The sequence below is a fragment of the Urocitellus parryii genome, chromosome 4, assembly GCF_045843805.1.
Source record: "Urocitellus parryii isolate mUroPar1 chromosome 4, mUroPar1.hap1, whole genome shotgun sequence".
Taxonomy (NCBI): Eukaryota; Metazoa; Chordata; class Mammalia; order Rodentia; family Sciuridae; genus Urocitellus; species Urocitellus parryii.
In genome coordinates, this window is record NC_135534.1 from 211,343,334 (window position 1) to 211,357,778 (window position 14,445).

Genomic DNA, 14,445 nt, shown 5'->3' on the forward strand with positions numbered 1-14,445 from the left:
AGTCTGTCTGAATGGCTAGCATGCTGTGCAGTGTGTTTTTTCCCATGTGTTGAGCACAGCGTTCTCAAGTGTCTGCCTGTATCCATGGGAAGGAGGGTGATGAGACCCCATGCTGCCATTGTGTCTTGTCCCTCTCTTGTGCCAGTCAGGGCTAGGAGTCTGTGCTATGTGCCAGTTGTAATTCCAGGAGGTTGAATGCCCTTCCTGCATCCAGATCTTAGGAACAGATGCTCAGGCATCTCGCTGTGTCTTTAACTGGCTTGTGACTTGGAGTCCAGGCACTCTGAGCATTGTTCCTTTTCTCATGAGCAGGACGAAGGGACACGTGGTGGAAAGTGTATTCTCCTACTGAGCTTATTTACTTAGTTCCTGGGTAGGATTTTCCAATCTATTCCTTTCCTTTGTGTGAAATTCAATAAGAGTTATGAGTTCCATTTTAGGTTTCTTGGCTTTTTTGCCTCTAAAAGGACTGAGCTTGGAGAGATGTTTAGGGAACAGCATGGGTATCTTTAGAATGTGACCCAGAAGAATGTCTAGAAGTGAAGTGAATCTGCTAAAAGAAGAATCAAGACATAGCAAGTATTTTATTTTACAGGCAGACAACTCCTAGTCCTTTTTGCTCTTGAGAGCTCCCCTGCTTTGCTTCTGACGTTCCTGCCCTTTGGTCCTCCAGAGTTCTGAATCCAGCATCAAGAAGAAATTTCTCAAGAGGAGAGGAAAGACTGAGAGCCCCTGGATCAAGCCGGCTCGGAAAAGGAGGAGGAGAAGTAGAAAGAAGCCCTGTGGTGCGCTTGGTAAGCGCAGTGGCCCCGTGGCCCCTGCACCTGCGTGGGCATCTCCGGGCCAAGTGGCAGGCCTAGGGCTGGGGCTCTGCATAGGATTTTATTTGAAAGGAGGATCCACTGTTGACAAATGTTTCAAATGACCTCATCAGAGAAACTCAGTGCCCTTCACTTGGTCTTCTCTGGACAAACCTGCTGATCTTGGCTTCATTGCTGAATGCTAAGCTGAGGTGATCTTTCATTCGGCACCTACACAGGGTGACTAGCAACCTGTGGCCTATAGACGTTTCCCACGCTGCTTGAAGGAGGGAGGTCTGTGATTATGTAGCCATCTGTGTGGCTGTGCCTGGTCTATATGGCAGCTTCCGGCCTTGTGGCAGCACCCCTGTTCTGGCAGTGATTGTTGAGTGAATGAGGCCACAGGGTCATTGCCAAGGTCAATGTTCTTTTTTTTTTTTTAAAAATAACTTCATTTATGTGGACTGGCATACCATAAAACATACATAGCTAAACCACTTTTTAATGAGTTACTGTGTCTACAACTGTGGAGCCCTCACCATAGCTACATTACCTGGGTTCTCTCCACCCCAGGTTCCCTGTGTGCCCTACTGCCATCAAGAACCTGTCCCTTCCCCAGGCTCTTTTCCTGTTCCCATGCACCCCAATCTGCCCTGTGCCGCTGATGCATTAGCACTTGGTAGAATTCTGTGTGAATGGAATTGCTCCTTGTGGGCTTTTCCCTTATGACTCCTTTCAGCACAATTGTTGCAGAGGGCTACTGCTGCACATGTCAGTAGTCTGTTCCTGTCATTGCTGAGAAGCGTCCCACTACGTGCAAGCTGTGGCTCAACCACTGTTCTGTGGGTACACTCGACTCTCCCAGTTTGGGCTCTCAGGGAAGCTGCAGTGGATGGTGTCTCAGATGGGTCTCGAGCAGAGGTGTGACTGGGTTGTGCTGTTTGCTCAGCTATTTTTTAAAGCACAGGTCCTGCTTCACATCCTCACAAAAGTACTGGAGGGTTCCGCTCCTCTCTGTGCTTACCAGCACTTGTTAGGGTTGGTCTGTTTAATTTCAGTGGTTCTAGGAGGTGTTCGGGGTGTCTGTTGACAGTTGTTTGCTTTTACTTGATGAATAATGAGGTCGCACCTTTTAGCCTTTGTTCATTTCCTTTTGTGAAGTGTGTGTGTATCCTTTGTTCTCTTTCAAAACCAGGGTGGTTTTCTTCTGAGTTGTAAAAGGTCTTTAAGTATTTTAGATAGATGTCTAATCAGATGGATGTTTTGTATACATTTGTACCTAGTCTGTTTAGGGTCAGAGCAACAGTTAAAATTTTTTGTTGAAGTCTAATTTATTGATTCTTTTCTTATTCATGCTTTTCGTGCATTGAGAAATCTTTGACTTAATAAAGGGTTGGGGATGTAGCTCAATGGTAAAGCTACATCCTTGGGTTCAATCCCCAGTACCAAGGAGAGAAAAAAAGAAGGGGACAAAAAGATCTTTGACTAACTCAGTTCATCAGGATCTTGTCCTGTATTTTCTCATGAAGTTGTGCAGTTGAAGTACTCACAGATAGTTCTGGTGCATTTTGAGGCAATGTTTGAACATGGTGACATGAAGAGCTCAGCTCCCTCTTACGGATGGGCAGCTGATGTGCACCATCAGTCCAGATGACTTTTCTTTTGTCGAGAGCAAGTGTCTGTGTCTTTCCACTGAGGCAGAACTTCCTGAGTAACAGTGAGTTCACGTGCTACCCCACTTTCATCCGTGGCAGTTCTCTGAGTGCTCATGACCCGGCAGTTGCGGGTTCTTTTAGTCTAACCATAACCGCTCATCTCTGTAATACTCAAGTCACACTTACACATGGCGGGATTTCTAGGTTGCAGAAAGGCTGAGCAAGGATAAGGTGGCCACAGGGTTTCTGGAGGTGGCACTGAGTGAGAGCAGAGGGCAGGTGCAGAGTAGGCTGAAGAGCTTGTTCAGGGTGCAGAGCTGTCGGAGCACAGGACTGACTCTAGGCCAGGGTCCTGAAGGCAGATGCTTTCAAAGCCAGGGAGATGGAGCTGAGCTGGGGGACAGGGACAGGGAGCTGGAGATTTTCCAGTTAATGTCATGGCGCATTCAGACTGGCTGGCTGATGATGGGTTGGTGCATGCCACCCTACCCAGTCTCAGGGTGCACCTCCTTCAGTGGGTCTTGGGCGAGGGGGTTGCTGTGTTTTGTCTGGTGTGTTTGATGAGCGCAGGGGCCTGGTTTTTCTTTAGGGTGGTGCTGGGCAGACGGTGGCTGTTGGCTTGAACAAGGTAGAGTCATTCTACCTCCACACTTAACTCAAAATGGAGCTGCTCTTGGCAAATTAGTGCTGTATAAAGTGGAGTCCTGGGAGGCCAGGCGCAGCTGTGCTTTGGAGTGCGAGTCCCTCGGAGCAGGGTGCAGCCTGCCTTATTGGGTTTCCTGGGAATATTGGTGGATATTGAATGAGGGGGCTACTCTGGGCTTTCTACTCTGTCCTGCTTACTTGTGTGTTCTCTTTGTGCCACTCCTCAGGGTTGCAGCACTTTGCTCTTTCCCCTCATTCAGCTGTGCTTGTAGCTTCCCCTGACATGCAAGAGGCTCACTGCCCCTATGTCCCGGAGGCAGCCCTGAGGTGGGGAGGGCCGCGCGGGTTTTATGGTGCTATACTTGAGTGCCTCCCTCTGAGCTCATCTGCTCCTTCATTTGTGTTTCCTTCTGTTTTCACTTGGGATCATGAGAACACTGATATGGTTTTTTATTATTGGCTGACCTACTATTTGTAGCTCCAAGAAGAAAGGTTGTTCTTGAGGGGTAGAAGTTTTGGTTTTTGTCGTCTTGGCTGTGACAGGTAAAATGTATGCCTAATGTTTACTTGCACAGGAGTTGTTATATCTTTAAGTGTTTAAATTATATGAAGACTATTCATGTTCTTCAAATTGCTGATTTTTCAAAGTAGTTTACTTTTCTATCTAAGGTCTAGGATACAGAATACAATGTGAATGAAAAGTCTCTCTTTATCAGTGGTTCATTTATTTCCACTTGATGAGGTTAGAAGCTTGTGTGAAGCATGGTCCTTCACCTCTTGCTGGTGTTAGATATCCATTGTAAATGCACACTCTTCTTAGGCTTCCCAGTGAAATGTCTGTACAGTGCCAAGTATTCAGCTTTGTGTGTCCCTCTAAGGCCTCCTGGGAAGCCGGGAGGGCTGGCATACTCCTGCTGCCATCCTGTGTCCTCAAGGGAGAGGGGCATGTTGCAAAACCAGTGGCGCCAGCCCATCTCTGCAGTGGTCTTCCTTGGCATGCCTCGATTTTCTTGCCTTTAGTGAGAGCTTTGCTTCACAGACCTTGTGCCTGGTGGGGCTGACACTAACCTTCCTGTGGAACTTCTGTGTGTCACTCAGGACAGTGAGCAAGCCAGAGCCTCTAGCTAGTGCCGACCCCTGTCACTCTGCACACATGGTCATCAGTTGGTCTTCCACTTGTGCCAGTTGGATTTTTCTGTCTTATTTTAAAGTAATTTATGGGATGTACACCACACTTGTATTCATTTTCCTGATTATTTAACAGTTTTTATCCACCTGGTGTAGTCACAGAGGTAACTATGTTAGTATGCGAGTGCCTTGATGCAGTTTCCTTCCACATTCAGGTGGATCCGGCTGGGGATGAGAAAAACGGCAGGCAGAGGAGAAAAGCAGTAGTGTAACTGGAGTGGCCCAGGCAGTTGGCATTGTGGTTAGGGTTGGATGGGTCTCTCAGGGTCAGCCCTGTCCTAGGGACTGGCCTCTCGCCCAGGTGCTGTCAGTGGGTGGCTGTTGCACATTCTCATGGTGTGTGCCTTCTATGTGTAGGTTCCGAGGTGTGTAAGCCATCTCCAGGAAGCTCCGAGCAGACAGCTCCGGGAGACAGCTCGGGATATATGGAAGTTTCTCTGGACTCACTGGATCTCCGTGTCAAAGGGATTCTGTCCTCCCAATCGGAAGGTGAATGTTGATGTAGTGATAACTGCACCATCTTGCTCTTCGTTTACTGGTCTCATTCTCTGGATTAGCCCGATGCCCCCTACTGGATTTTAATAGAAAGTGTGATTAAATGCATCCCTTAAAGGTGGACTGGCAGATGTTCAGAATTTGTTTGCCAGGTCACTCTCAGCACTCAAGAGTCATAGAGCATGGGAGCCCTCTTAGAATAAAGTAGTTGACACCTCATTCAAGATCAGGTTGCGAGGAGTCTAGCAGTGTTCTCTACCCTGAGCCAGACACGTTTCTTTGCAGAATCCCTAAAGAAAAGATGCCCTTCCACCCTGGCCGTGTTTCAGGACACGTGGGTGACCTGACTTTGAATAATGTGCTATGATGATCTTTGAAACCAGTGGCTGGAGCCTGCCCTCTGGCTGGCACTAAGCTAATGTCCTTAGGAGTGTCCTGCAACAAAATAAAACACCTGTTTCCTATACCTTTGGTCCAGAGAGCAACACCTTGAAGAGACAAGCAGTGTTGCTCATGGTTCTCATGCTCTAGTGTGGAGTAGGAACACCTGAGTGGTGGCAGAGCCAGGTCTCAGGCAGGTCAGGAGGCCTCAGGAGCTGGCCAGTGGGAGCAGGAGGCCATTCAGGAGAGAATCTTTGTTTTGAGGTCAGAAATCTCTGTAGTCATTGGCTTCTTTTCTCATCCTCTTTGCTCTCAAGTATGTTGAGGTGAGTCGGGTGGCTTATGACCTCAGCAGGTAACCAGAGCGAAGCTCAATGGGAGGGCTGAAGGCCTGCAGTCCTTACTGCTGGGGATTGGAGTGTACTCCCAAGCCCAAGAACATGTCAGGCATGACCTGTGCTTCTTCATCTCACCTCAGCCGCCTCAGCCATGCGGGCACAGCATGGTCAGAGGACAGTTATCCAGATGCTTCTTCGTGCATTTTGCCTGTTTCCTCATTTTTAAAGCCATGTTGTTGGTCAGGATCATCTCAAAGGCGCTTAAGGTTTTAAACATACAGTGAATCCAACTTGAGCCTTATCTCACATTTCCTGATCTTTTGGGCTGTGGGTGATCCAGAGGCTGAGCTGGGAACCAGGCAGCAGGAGGTGATGTGTCCTGATCTCCTTTCTTAGAGACCTGTGGTGTAGGCTGTTTCTCATTTATGGACCCCGTGCAGGGGCCTAAACTCCCGCCTGGCTGCCACCAAATCAGATTGATTACTAGTAAGCACCAGGGATAGTGAGCAGCTTCATGGGGGAAGGCACATCCTCTACTCAACATGGTACTGCTGGAGGGAAACTGAGGCAAGAACACACTTCTGAAGAGCTCGTTTGAATAGTGGAGTCCGGCAGCTATGAAGAGGGAGGGGCTCAGGGCTCTGCAGAGGGAGTGCCAGGTTGAGTTATTCACTCTGTCCTTCTGGCAAGCCACTTGTGCAGCCCTTGGTTTTGGTTTCTGACCAGTGGAGCGGAGCTTCATTTTTCTGCAATACAGAAGTTCAGAAGACACAGCCCAGTTTCATTATGTCTGCACACTGTCAAGACCCAGGTGGCTCTGTCCCCTCAGGGATTCCTTGGGCCAGGTCTTCATTTTCATTTACTTTGACAGTTACTTGTAGACATGAGTACAAGAGTTAATTATTTTTAATAAAGGGAATAGTGTTTGAAACATTGGCCCACCTTTTAATTTCAGCTTTAACTGTCTCACAAGACAGGACAGGCTGGGTGGCTGGATCCCATTGGAAGCAACCAACCCTGCAGCTGCTAGCCAGACTTGAGGGTCTTCCTGGCAGCTCCCACCCTCTGCCCTTCCTCTTTCAGAGGGGCCAGTTTCTGCTTTCTAGAGTACCCTGCCCCTGGCCAGGGGAGGCAGGAACCACTCCATATCAGCCTCTTCTCTATTAGTGATAAGTGCTGTTGCCATTAGCAGCCTTCTTTGCCCTGATTGTCATTTAGTTTATTTCCTCGTTTTCCCCAATTCTTTCTTTCTTCAGCTAATAAATGGGCTCTTTGGACTATGGTGGTAGGTGAATAATACTCTATGTGATAACTAAATCATTATTGGAGGCTTCCAAATTTAATTTTCTGTGGTGGTATTCTTAAAACCAACTGAGGAACACAAGGTCTCAACGTGTAGTGGATGTTTCTTTGTGTGGAAACCAAAAGATTTGGGAGTGGCTGATGATGATGCAGCCTCTCCTGTTGACCATGGGCATGGGCCCAAGAACATGGATTGACACATTTTTCTTGGGACCTGGCAGGTGTCGGGCAGTGGGAGAGGCACAGGTGGCTCCTGGTGCTATTCGGGGGTGGGTGTCAAGGGGCCTCCTGCACTTCCTGCTGAGAGCACTGCTGTGAGCCATGCTGCTTCTGCTCCCATCCGTGAGGTCCTGTGAAGATGAGCTGTTCTCTGGACAGCCCCTGGAAAGTCAGGGTTGCCCTGGCTGACATGTGTCTATGTGACTTAGGGCTGGCTAGCGGTCCGGACGTGCTCGAGACAGATGGCCTCCAGGAAGTGCCTCTCTGCAGCTGCCGGATGGAGACCCCCAAGAGCCGCGAGATCACCACCCTGGCCAACAACCAGTGCATGGCTACCGAAAGTGTGGACCACCAAGTAAGCAAGTTTATTTTCACTACAAAGCAATGTTGGTCTGTCATGCCCCAGAAAGCACAGAGCTCCCATTAAATTCCAGATTGTGGCTCCCAGTTGGTGGCATTGGGAAGTGTGGTTCGAAACCTCTCTAGTAGATCCTGGGAGTTAGTACAGGACCATGCAGGCCCAGAGTTTGTTAAAAAGGGGGATGGTAGGCGCACTGAATAAAAGTGGCTTCTTTTGGGCCTTTGTGGGGGGGGTCTTTCCTACTGTGCTGCGATTTCATATGTGAGCAGGTAGAGGCAGGAGAATCACACCAGCAGGATATCCTGCTGCCCAGGATAGTGGCTCCTGGCAAGACAGGTTAAGACAAACAGTTTTGTGAAATTGAGTTACTTCCCCCCTGCCATCTATGACTCAGACACTGAGAGGGTTTCACTGCCGCTTTCTCCCTTGCTCCGTCCAGAAGAGAAGAGGAAGAACAGGCAGTGCGGAGAGGGAATGCCTTTTCTGAGAATTTCTCCACAGCTGTTTGGCAAGATTTCTTTCAGCCCGTGGAGCCACTTAGCAGTGGGTGGCTGTGGGGAAGGGCTGAGCAGAGAGCTTGTTGGCATGAGGCCAGGAGAGGTCCCCCATCCCAGGCCTATGCCTTCTAGGGGATGGACGGGGTCAGACATGGTGCCTTGGTCCTGTCTTCTAGCCCTCCTCTTTGGAGCTTCTCTCATTGGCTGAAGTTTTGAGTCTTAGCTGTAAGTTTTAGAAACTAATGAAGTGTTGATAGCAAAGCAGCTCATAGCATGTCTCTATGCAGGGTGCTGCCTGAGCCATTCCATGTGTAGGGCCTGCGATCTCCTTGTGCTCACAGATCAGGGCACAGAGGCCAGGCAGCTCACTGTCCAGGTCCCTGGCTCCAGGGAAAGAGCAGCAGGAATGGGCCTGTTCAGAGGCCAGCCAGTGTTGCCCCATGTTGTGAGGGGCCAGCATTGGCTGAGCTGTTGGAAACTCACTTGGTGGCCCTTTCCTGGCTCCTCTGCATATAGCCAAAGTTCCTGGTCCATGGATCTCGCTGGTTCTTGCTTCTGGCTGATCTCGCTTCTCTAGAAAGGTGCTGTTTCTGCTGATGCTTCTAGCCCTGGAACCACATGAAAACCCCTGGGTTAGGGAGGATATCCCAAACATGTCCTGGTGCCAGAGCTGGCCTTCTTTTGGTTAGTGACCTCCTCCAAGTTCTTAGTCTTTGTCTTGCCAGAGGAAGAGACCAGCGCTTGTTGGCTTCTCCCAGGCTGTGGCGGCTCTGCAGCTCCTCACAGGTGCAACTTGCCACGTTTTTGTCATGCTCGAACTCTTCAGAGCCCTTAACTGCATTGTAAGAGGAGCTTTCTACAGTGAGAAGGTGATGTGGCTCAGCCCAGGCCCTCGCTTGCTTCTGCCTCCCCCAGCAGAATGGCGGATTTTCCTTCATTGTCCTGTTGTGGGAAGTCTTTAGTACAGCCCACTTTTCCCTCGTCTGCTAGGCTAGTTTCATACCAGATGGGCAGGATGCTTGGCTACGTCTTTCTTCTCAGAGGAAGGCACAGGGCTCCGACAGCCTCTGGTGGTGTGCAGTGGGCTTGGTTTGCCGCCCCTCCCTTCTCCCTTTAGCATCTTATGAACTTATGGTCTTTTCTGCGTTTGATGTAAAATTAGATCTAGAAAACCACAAAGCAAATGTCGGGCTTAGCCAGTTCATCTCAGGTGAGTTCTGGAAGCACCATCAAAATCAAGGTCAAGAAATGAACTTGACTCTCTCCCCACCCACCCAGGCTGTCAGACCCTCAAGGTTCCTGCCTTCTGGACTTGTGAATCCCACACTCAGATCATAGTTCAGTAGGTCCCTCTGCATTTTTTGGCAAAACTGCAGCTTGATAAGGAGATGGAACAGATTTAGCTCAATCCCTTTGCATGACCATGGAGGTATTGGCCCAAGACCAGGCTTCATATAGTTGCTTGTCTCCCTTTCTCTGGTGTTAGCAGCTGTTGATGCCTGATGCCTGTGTTTTTGATGTGTGGGAGGTTTCAGAATGGTGCTGTCCTGAATCTGTGGGTTATCTTGCATTTATTGGCTGAAATGTCTCTGCTGCCTCTTTACCCAGCAGCACCTCCCAGAGGGAAGACAGGCCTTTTGTTTGCCAGTCCTTGAGGTACTGAATTGTTTTCTATCAGCTTCTAAAGTTGACCAGTTCTTCCTTTTGTAACATCATTATGAACTCATGAATTTAGTAATGTTTGATGGGTGTAATTCTTTGTGTTATTGTTGAAGTTCAGATAGCTCCACGTTGACCCATATTGGATCCTCTTCCTGTTGATGGGGCAGGGTCTGTGAGGTCAGAACTGTTTTCCTTGATGACACTAAGAGGCTATATGTCTTGTCTTGTCTTGTGTGTTGTACTATGTCCCCCCATTCCACCCCCCACCCCCATGTTGGGATCAAATCCAGGGATGCTCTGCCACTGAGCTATGTCCTCAGCAACTTCCAATGTCATTCAATCATGCAGGGTAAAAGATTGGTTCCAAGTGTGAGCAACTAGAAGTGCATTGGTCATGGAGAAATTCCATCTTGCAATAGATCCTTAAGAAACCATCACTTATGGAAAGATTATCCACAATTATCTGCTCTGTGACTGCAGAAGCAGATATGAGACTCCCTCATCTTTTTTTTTTTTTTTAAAGAGAGAGAGAATTTTAATATTTATTTATTTTTTTTAGTTTTCAGCGGACACAACATCTTTGTTTGTATGTGGTGCTGAGGATCGAACCTGGGCCGCACGCATGCCAGGCGAGCGCGCTACAGCTTTAGCCACATCCCCAGCCCAGGAATCCCTCATCTTTTATTATTTAAACTAGATATTAAAGAATTTTGCAAATAATAGAAGACAATGATACTCATTACAAATTTGTGATGTTTGGGAGGGCAGAGTGTGTGTGGTAAAGCATCTCCTTAGCATGTGCAAGGCCCTGAGTTTTGTCATGGGCCCTTCAAAATAAATTTTTAAACAATGCTTCAGGAAACAGTTTTATATTAAAATGTGTTCTTTATATTAATATGATAAGTTTATTGTTTTTTTATTTATTTATTTTAGTGGTACTAGAGATTGAACCTGGGGCAACCTATCACTGACCTACATCCTCAGACCTTTTCAGTTTTGATTTTGAAATGAGGTCACAATAAGTTGCCCAGGTTAGTTGTCTTCCTTGAAAGGTGTTGATCTTCTTTGGTGCTAAGTCTCTATCTCAGCATTGGCCAGAAGCTGATCCTCTTGTATAACTCCTCTCTCTCTTGACTGTTTTTCACTCAGGTGTGTGGAAGCATAATTTGTACATGGTGGAAGTCAAAAGGGTTATTGGTGCTCAAAAAGTTTTGTGTTTTGGAGCATTTGGAGTCGAGATTGGGGATACTCAGATGACTGTATTGAACTCTTTGTTATTATGTATTTATTTCATTTACATTGGCTTCTTTTAGATTCCCAGGCTGAAATCCAGCATTTGGGTTCCCCAGATCTTTCTTTGATGATTGTTTCTTCTCTTGACAGTGGGTTCAAACTTTAGCATAGTTGATCTTTTGGGTCAAATAATTCTTTGTCATGGGGAGGTGCTTCCTGTTGGATGTTGAATGTTTAACAGCATCTCTGGTCTCCATCTATCAGGTGCAGTTACTTTCCCTAGCTATAATCACAAATGTCCCCACAAATTGCCAAATGTTGCTGGGAGTTTGGGTGTGCAAAATTGCCCCCATAGAGGATCACTAGTCCAGAGTCACCTTATTGAGTTGGGTGCTGTGCTGGCAGATAGTCCTGTGGGTTTATATTTTACCTTGAGCTCACCGTCTTCCCCATGTCAACGAGGCGTCTTCTGGCCTGTGCCTGCCCGATACCTGTGAGCACCATTGAGTGCTGGTTTCCATGGCTGTGGCCCCTGGACTTTGTCCCTTTGCAGCTATGTTGGCCTTTGGCAACCCAACTGGGACATCAGTGAGTTGTGACCTGCGTCACTTCTTTCTGTGTTTTCTGCTGGAAAGCTGGGACTCATGGTCAGCCCCCACCTGGAGGGTAGCCCCACTTTTGGTTCTTTGGGTGGCCCCAGGCTCTCTGGGGAGTTGGGGCACTGCCTGTCCTAGGAGAATGGCATCAGGCAGAGCTGTCAGCACCCTGGCTGGAAGCATCTTTGCCTCTTCAACTTTTAGGACAGAGAAGTGCATCTGTTCTGAACCTCCTCACACTTCCCCCCAGAATGACCACTGCCTTCTGACCACAGAGATGGCTGTTGCCCTTTGCATGGTGGGTAGGGTGGGGGTGGGGGAAGCAGGACAACTCTGGTATCTGTCTCAGAATGGCAGTGCGTTTAAGGCGTGCCCCCAGACAACCTCTGGTCTCCTGGTTTCTCCTAGTGTTTTCCCCCTACTGAAAGACGTGCTTTCTCCTCTTGTTCCTTGACTTCCCATGCGGCACTGCCTCGGTCCCCCTTCTGCTATGCTCTGTGCCTGCCTTAGTCTGGGCTGTCTGTGATCTGGTTTAGCAGCACCTAGGATGCTGAAGTCTTCATAGCAGAGCAGGTGGGATGCCTAATTCCATTTCCTTTCTGGAACCACTTAAAATACATCTCCCCTCAGAGTTAAGAATACCATGTGTTCCATTTTTTGTTTTCTATGTGCTTTCTGTAAACTCACCTCTAACTGATGGGGGTTGGTGTCTTTGTGGGTCTCTTCAGACGCGTCTCATCTCTCTCCTGCGGGGGCACACGTGTCTGGCTCCCTCTTAGTGGCATTACCTTGAGTCCCTTCTTGAGAGAGTACTTGGGAGAGAATGTTTTGAAACTTTGCATTCTCAGAATGTTCTGTCTCGTGTAGTGGACAGTTTACCCTCTTATTCCAGCCCCAGAGTAGATGTCATCTCTGTATTGAGGGTGTGCCAGTGCCTCTTGCACACAAGCCCCCTCAGCACCACGTCTGTGCCACCTTGTCCAGGTTTTGGCTGTTGACCTCAGCCTTCATCTTTCGTCAGCTTGCTGGGGCGAGCCCTGTGCTGCATGGTACCATCTCTTCGAGGGCCTTGATGCTAGGTACACTATCCAGGGCTTTCCTGCCCTTGCTGCACCTGGTTGCACCTGCTTGGGCCGTGATACAGGAGGAAGGTTCTTGCCTCTGGACATACCTGGCTGTGCTGCTAGGCAAGTCGCTGTAAGCCAGTGGAGTCCAAGGCAGACTCAGGCTTTCACCTTGGCCTGGAGGTGGCCTAGATCCCACTGCTAGGCTTCAGGGGCTTAGAGGATGGAGAGGACCCTGAGGAAGAGAGCCTGTGGAAGTAGCTGTCCAGAATCTGCCCAGGTTCTTCAACAGGTGAATAGCAGGAGCGGAAGCAAAGGAGAGGCAACCCTGCAGAGGATTAGGGGACCAGCAGGTGCCCTGTGCTCAGCTTGTGTGTCTTGATGGACCAGTGTGAAAGCCTTTGAACCTGGGTCTCACTGCTCTGAGGATTTCATTACTGCTGTTTTGGGGTGTGAGGATGGCCTTAAGGTTATGTTAAATATGGCTTATTAGCAGTACATCTGAATTATTTAAGAGCAAAATGGTTTGATTTCACCCATGAATGCACCAGCCCGTATTTCCTGAGCAGAAGTGCCATGGGGATGCAGCTCAAATGAGAGCAGAGTATGCTAGTGATTCTTGAAATTAGGTACTGCCCTTGTGGGGTCCATTGTTCTTTGCTCTGTGTTCTTAAAACTTCTGAACAGAATGTTCAGTGAAACAGCGAAGCCCTCTACAGCTGCAGGAAGGCCTAGGTGATGGCAGGTGTGTTGAGGCCTGGGTGCCTGGTGTTCTCTCCCTGAAGTGGGTGGTGCCAGGCCTTCAGTCCCAGGATTCTGTCTGCCCTTGTCTCTGCCCAGAGACAGGCAGGTTTGAGTCTGTTTTGCCAACTCAGTGCCTGATTGCCCAGTTGCTTTCCATCCTTCCCAGTGCTTGCCCTGTGCTGCTGCTCTACCACACATTCCTGAGGAGCCTTCTGGGGCTGCTTTGAGTGCTGATGTGCCCCTGCCTCGCTCACCTACTTTTTCTTTTGTACCTCTGTTTTGCATCCCTGACTAGGTTCCACTGTCATTCCTTTGAAGTCCTCTTTCTAAAACACCACCCTGTTTGCATTCTGCCAAGTCAGCAGGACCCTCTACCCCAACTTACTCATTTCAGCAGCCGGGCAGAATCATGCATTTTATCATTTTCATGACTATGAATAAGTTGTGCTTATTATAAAACTTCAGACATGCACAAAGAAGGAAGTATAAATTTGCCTCTGACTCCAGAATTGAGGTTCTTACTATTTTTGTGTGTCCTTCCAGACTTGGTTGTGTATATACCACATCAAGTTTCTTTTTCCAAATGACTTGCTTTTTCCTTTAATGTATTGCAAATAGTTTTCCAAATCGGCAGGTGTGAACAGTCTGCACCTAGCAGGTCTTGACCAGGGCTCAGAGCGGGTCATTTGGTGTTGTCAGGGAGTGGATGGCTTTTTTAGGATGTATAGGCCCTGCTTCTTCCCCTTCCATTTTTTGTTGAATGCATATAGGGTAATGCCCATACTATCTTAACAAAACAAAACACCTCCCTAGTGATGCTTACACAATTCTGGGTGAAGCCCTTTGCTGGTCTGGCAGGTCATGTGTACCACCTGGGAATGTCCTGCCCCTGTGGAGGGACCTGTGTTGTTCCTGCTTTTCTGTTGTTGCAAGCTCGTATCTGGAGACAGGTTGAAAGACCGGTGGCGTGGCGTCCGGCAGAGTGAAAGAATGCTGGAGGCTGTTATGTCACATTTCTTTGATCACCAGGATATTCAAACATTGTCTCATTTGTTTTGGGAGCACTTGTAGTAGTTTGTGAATTGCCACTGTTTCTTTTGTTGGGCTATTTTTACTTTCTTACTGGCTCTCAAAGAGCTTTACATGTTAACCAGCAGCACCCTTTGTCTGTGTGGCAAACAGCTACCTGCTGTCTAGTGCCTGGCAGCACATAGTCTTTCAGGTGCCCTCACCTCAGAGTTGCCTTTGCTTTCCTCCAGGATTGT

At 48.3% G+C, this 14,445-nt stretch overlaps 1 protein-coding gene across 8 annotated transcripts in view; it reads left to right on the forward strand.

Moving 5' to 3' along the window:
• Ehmt1 (euchromatic histone lysine methyltransferase 1) overlaps positions 1-14,445 on the forward strand; it is a 155,433-nt gene that overhangs the window by 89,092 nt on the left and 51,896 nt on the right. For all 8 annotated transcript variants that reach the window (XM_026415212.2, XM_026415210.2, XM_026415207.2 and 5 more), the window contains 3 exons: positions 674-794; positions 4,646-4,777; positions 7,233-7,378. In XM_026415212.2, the coding sequence (XP_026270997.2) occupies positions 674-794; positions 4,646-4,777; positions 7,233-7,378 (399 nt within the window). The remainder of the gene's footprint in view (positions 1-673; positions 795-4,645; positions 4,778-7,232; positions 7,379-14,445) is intronic.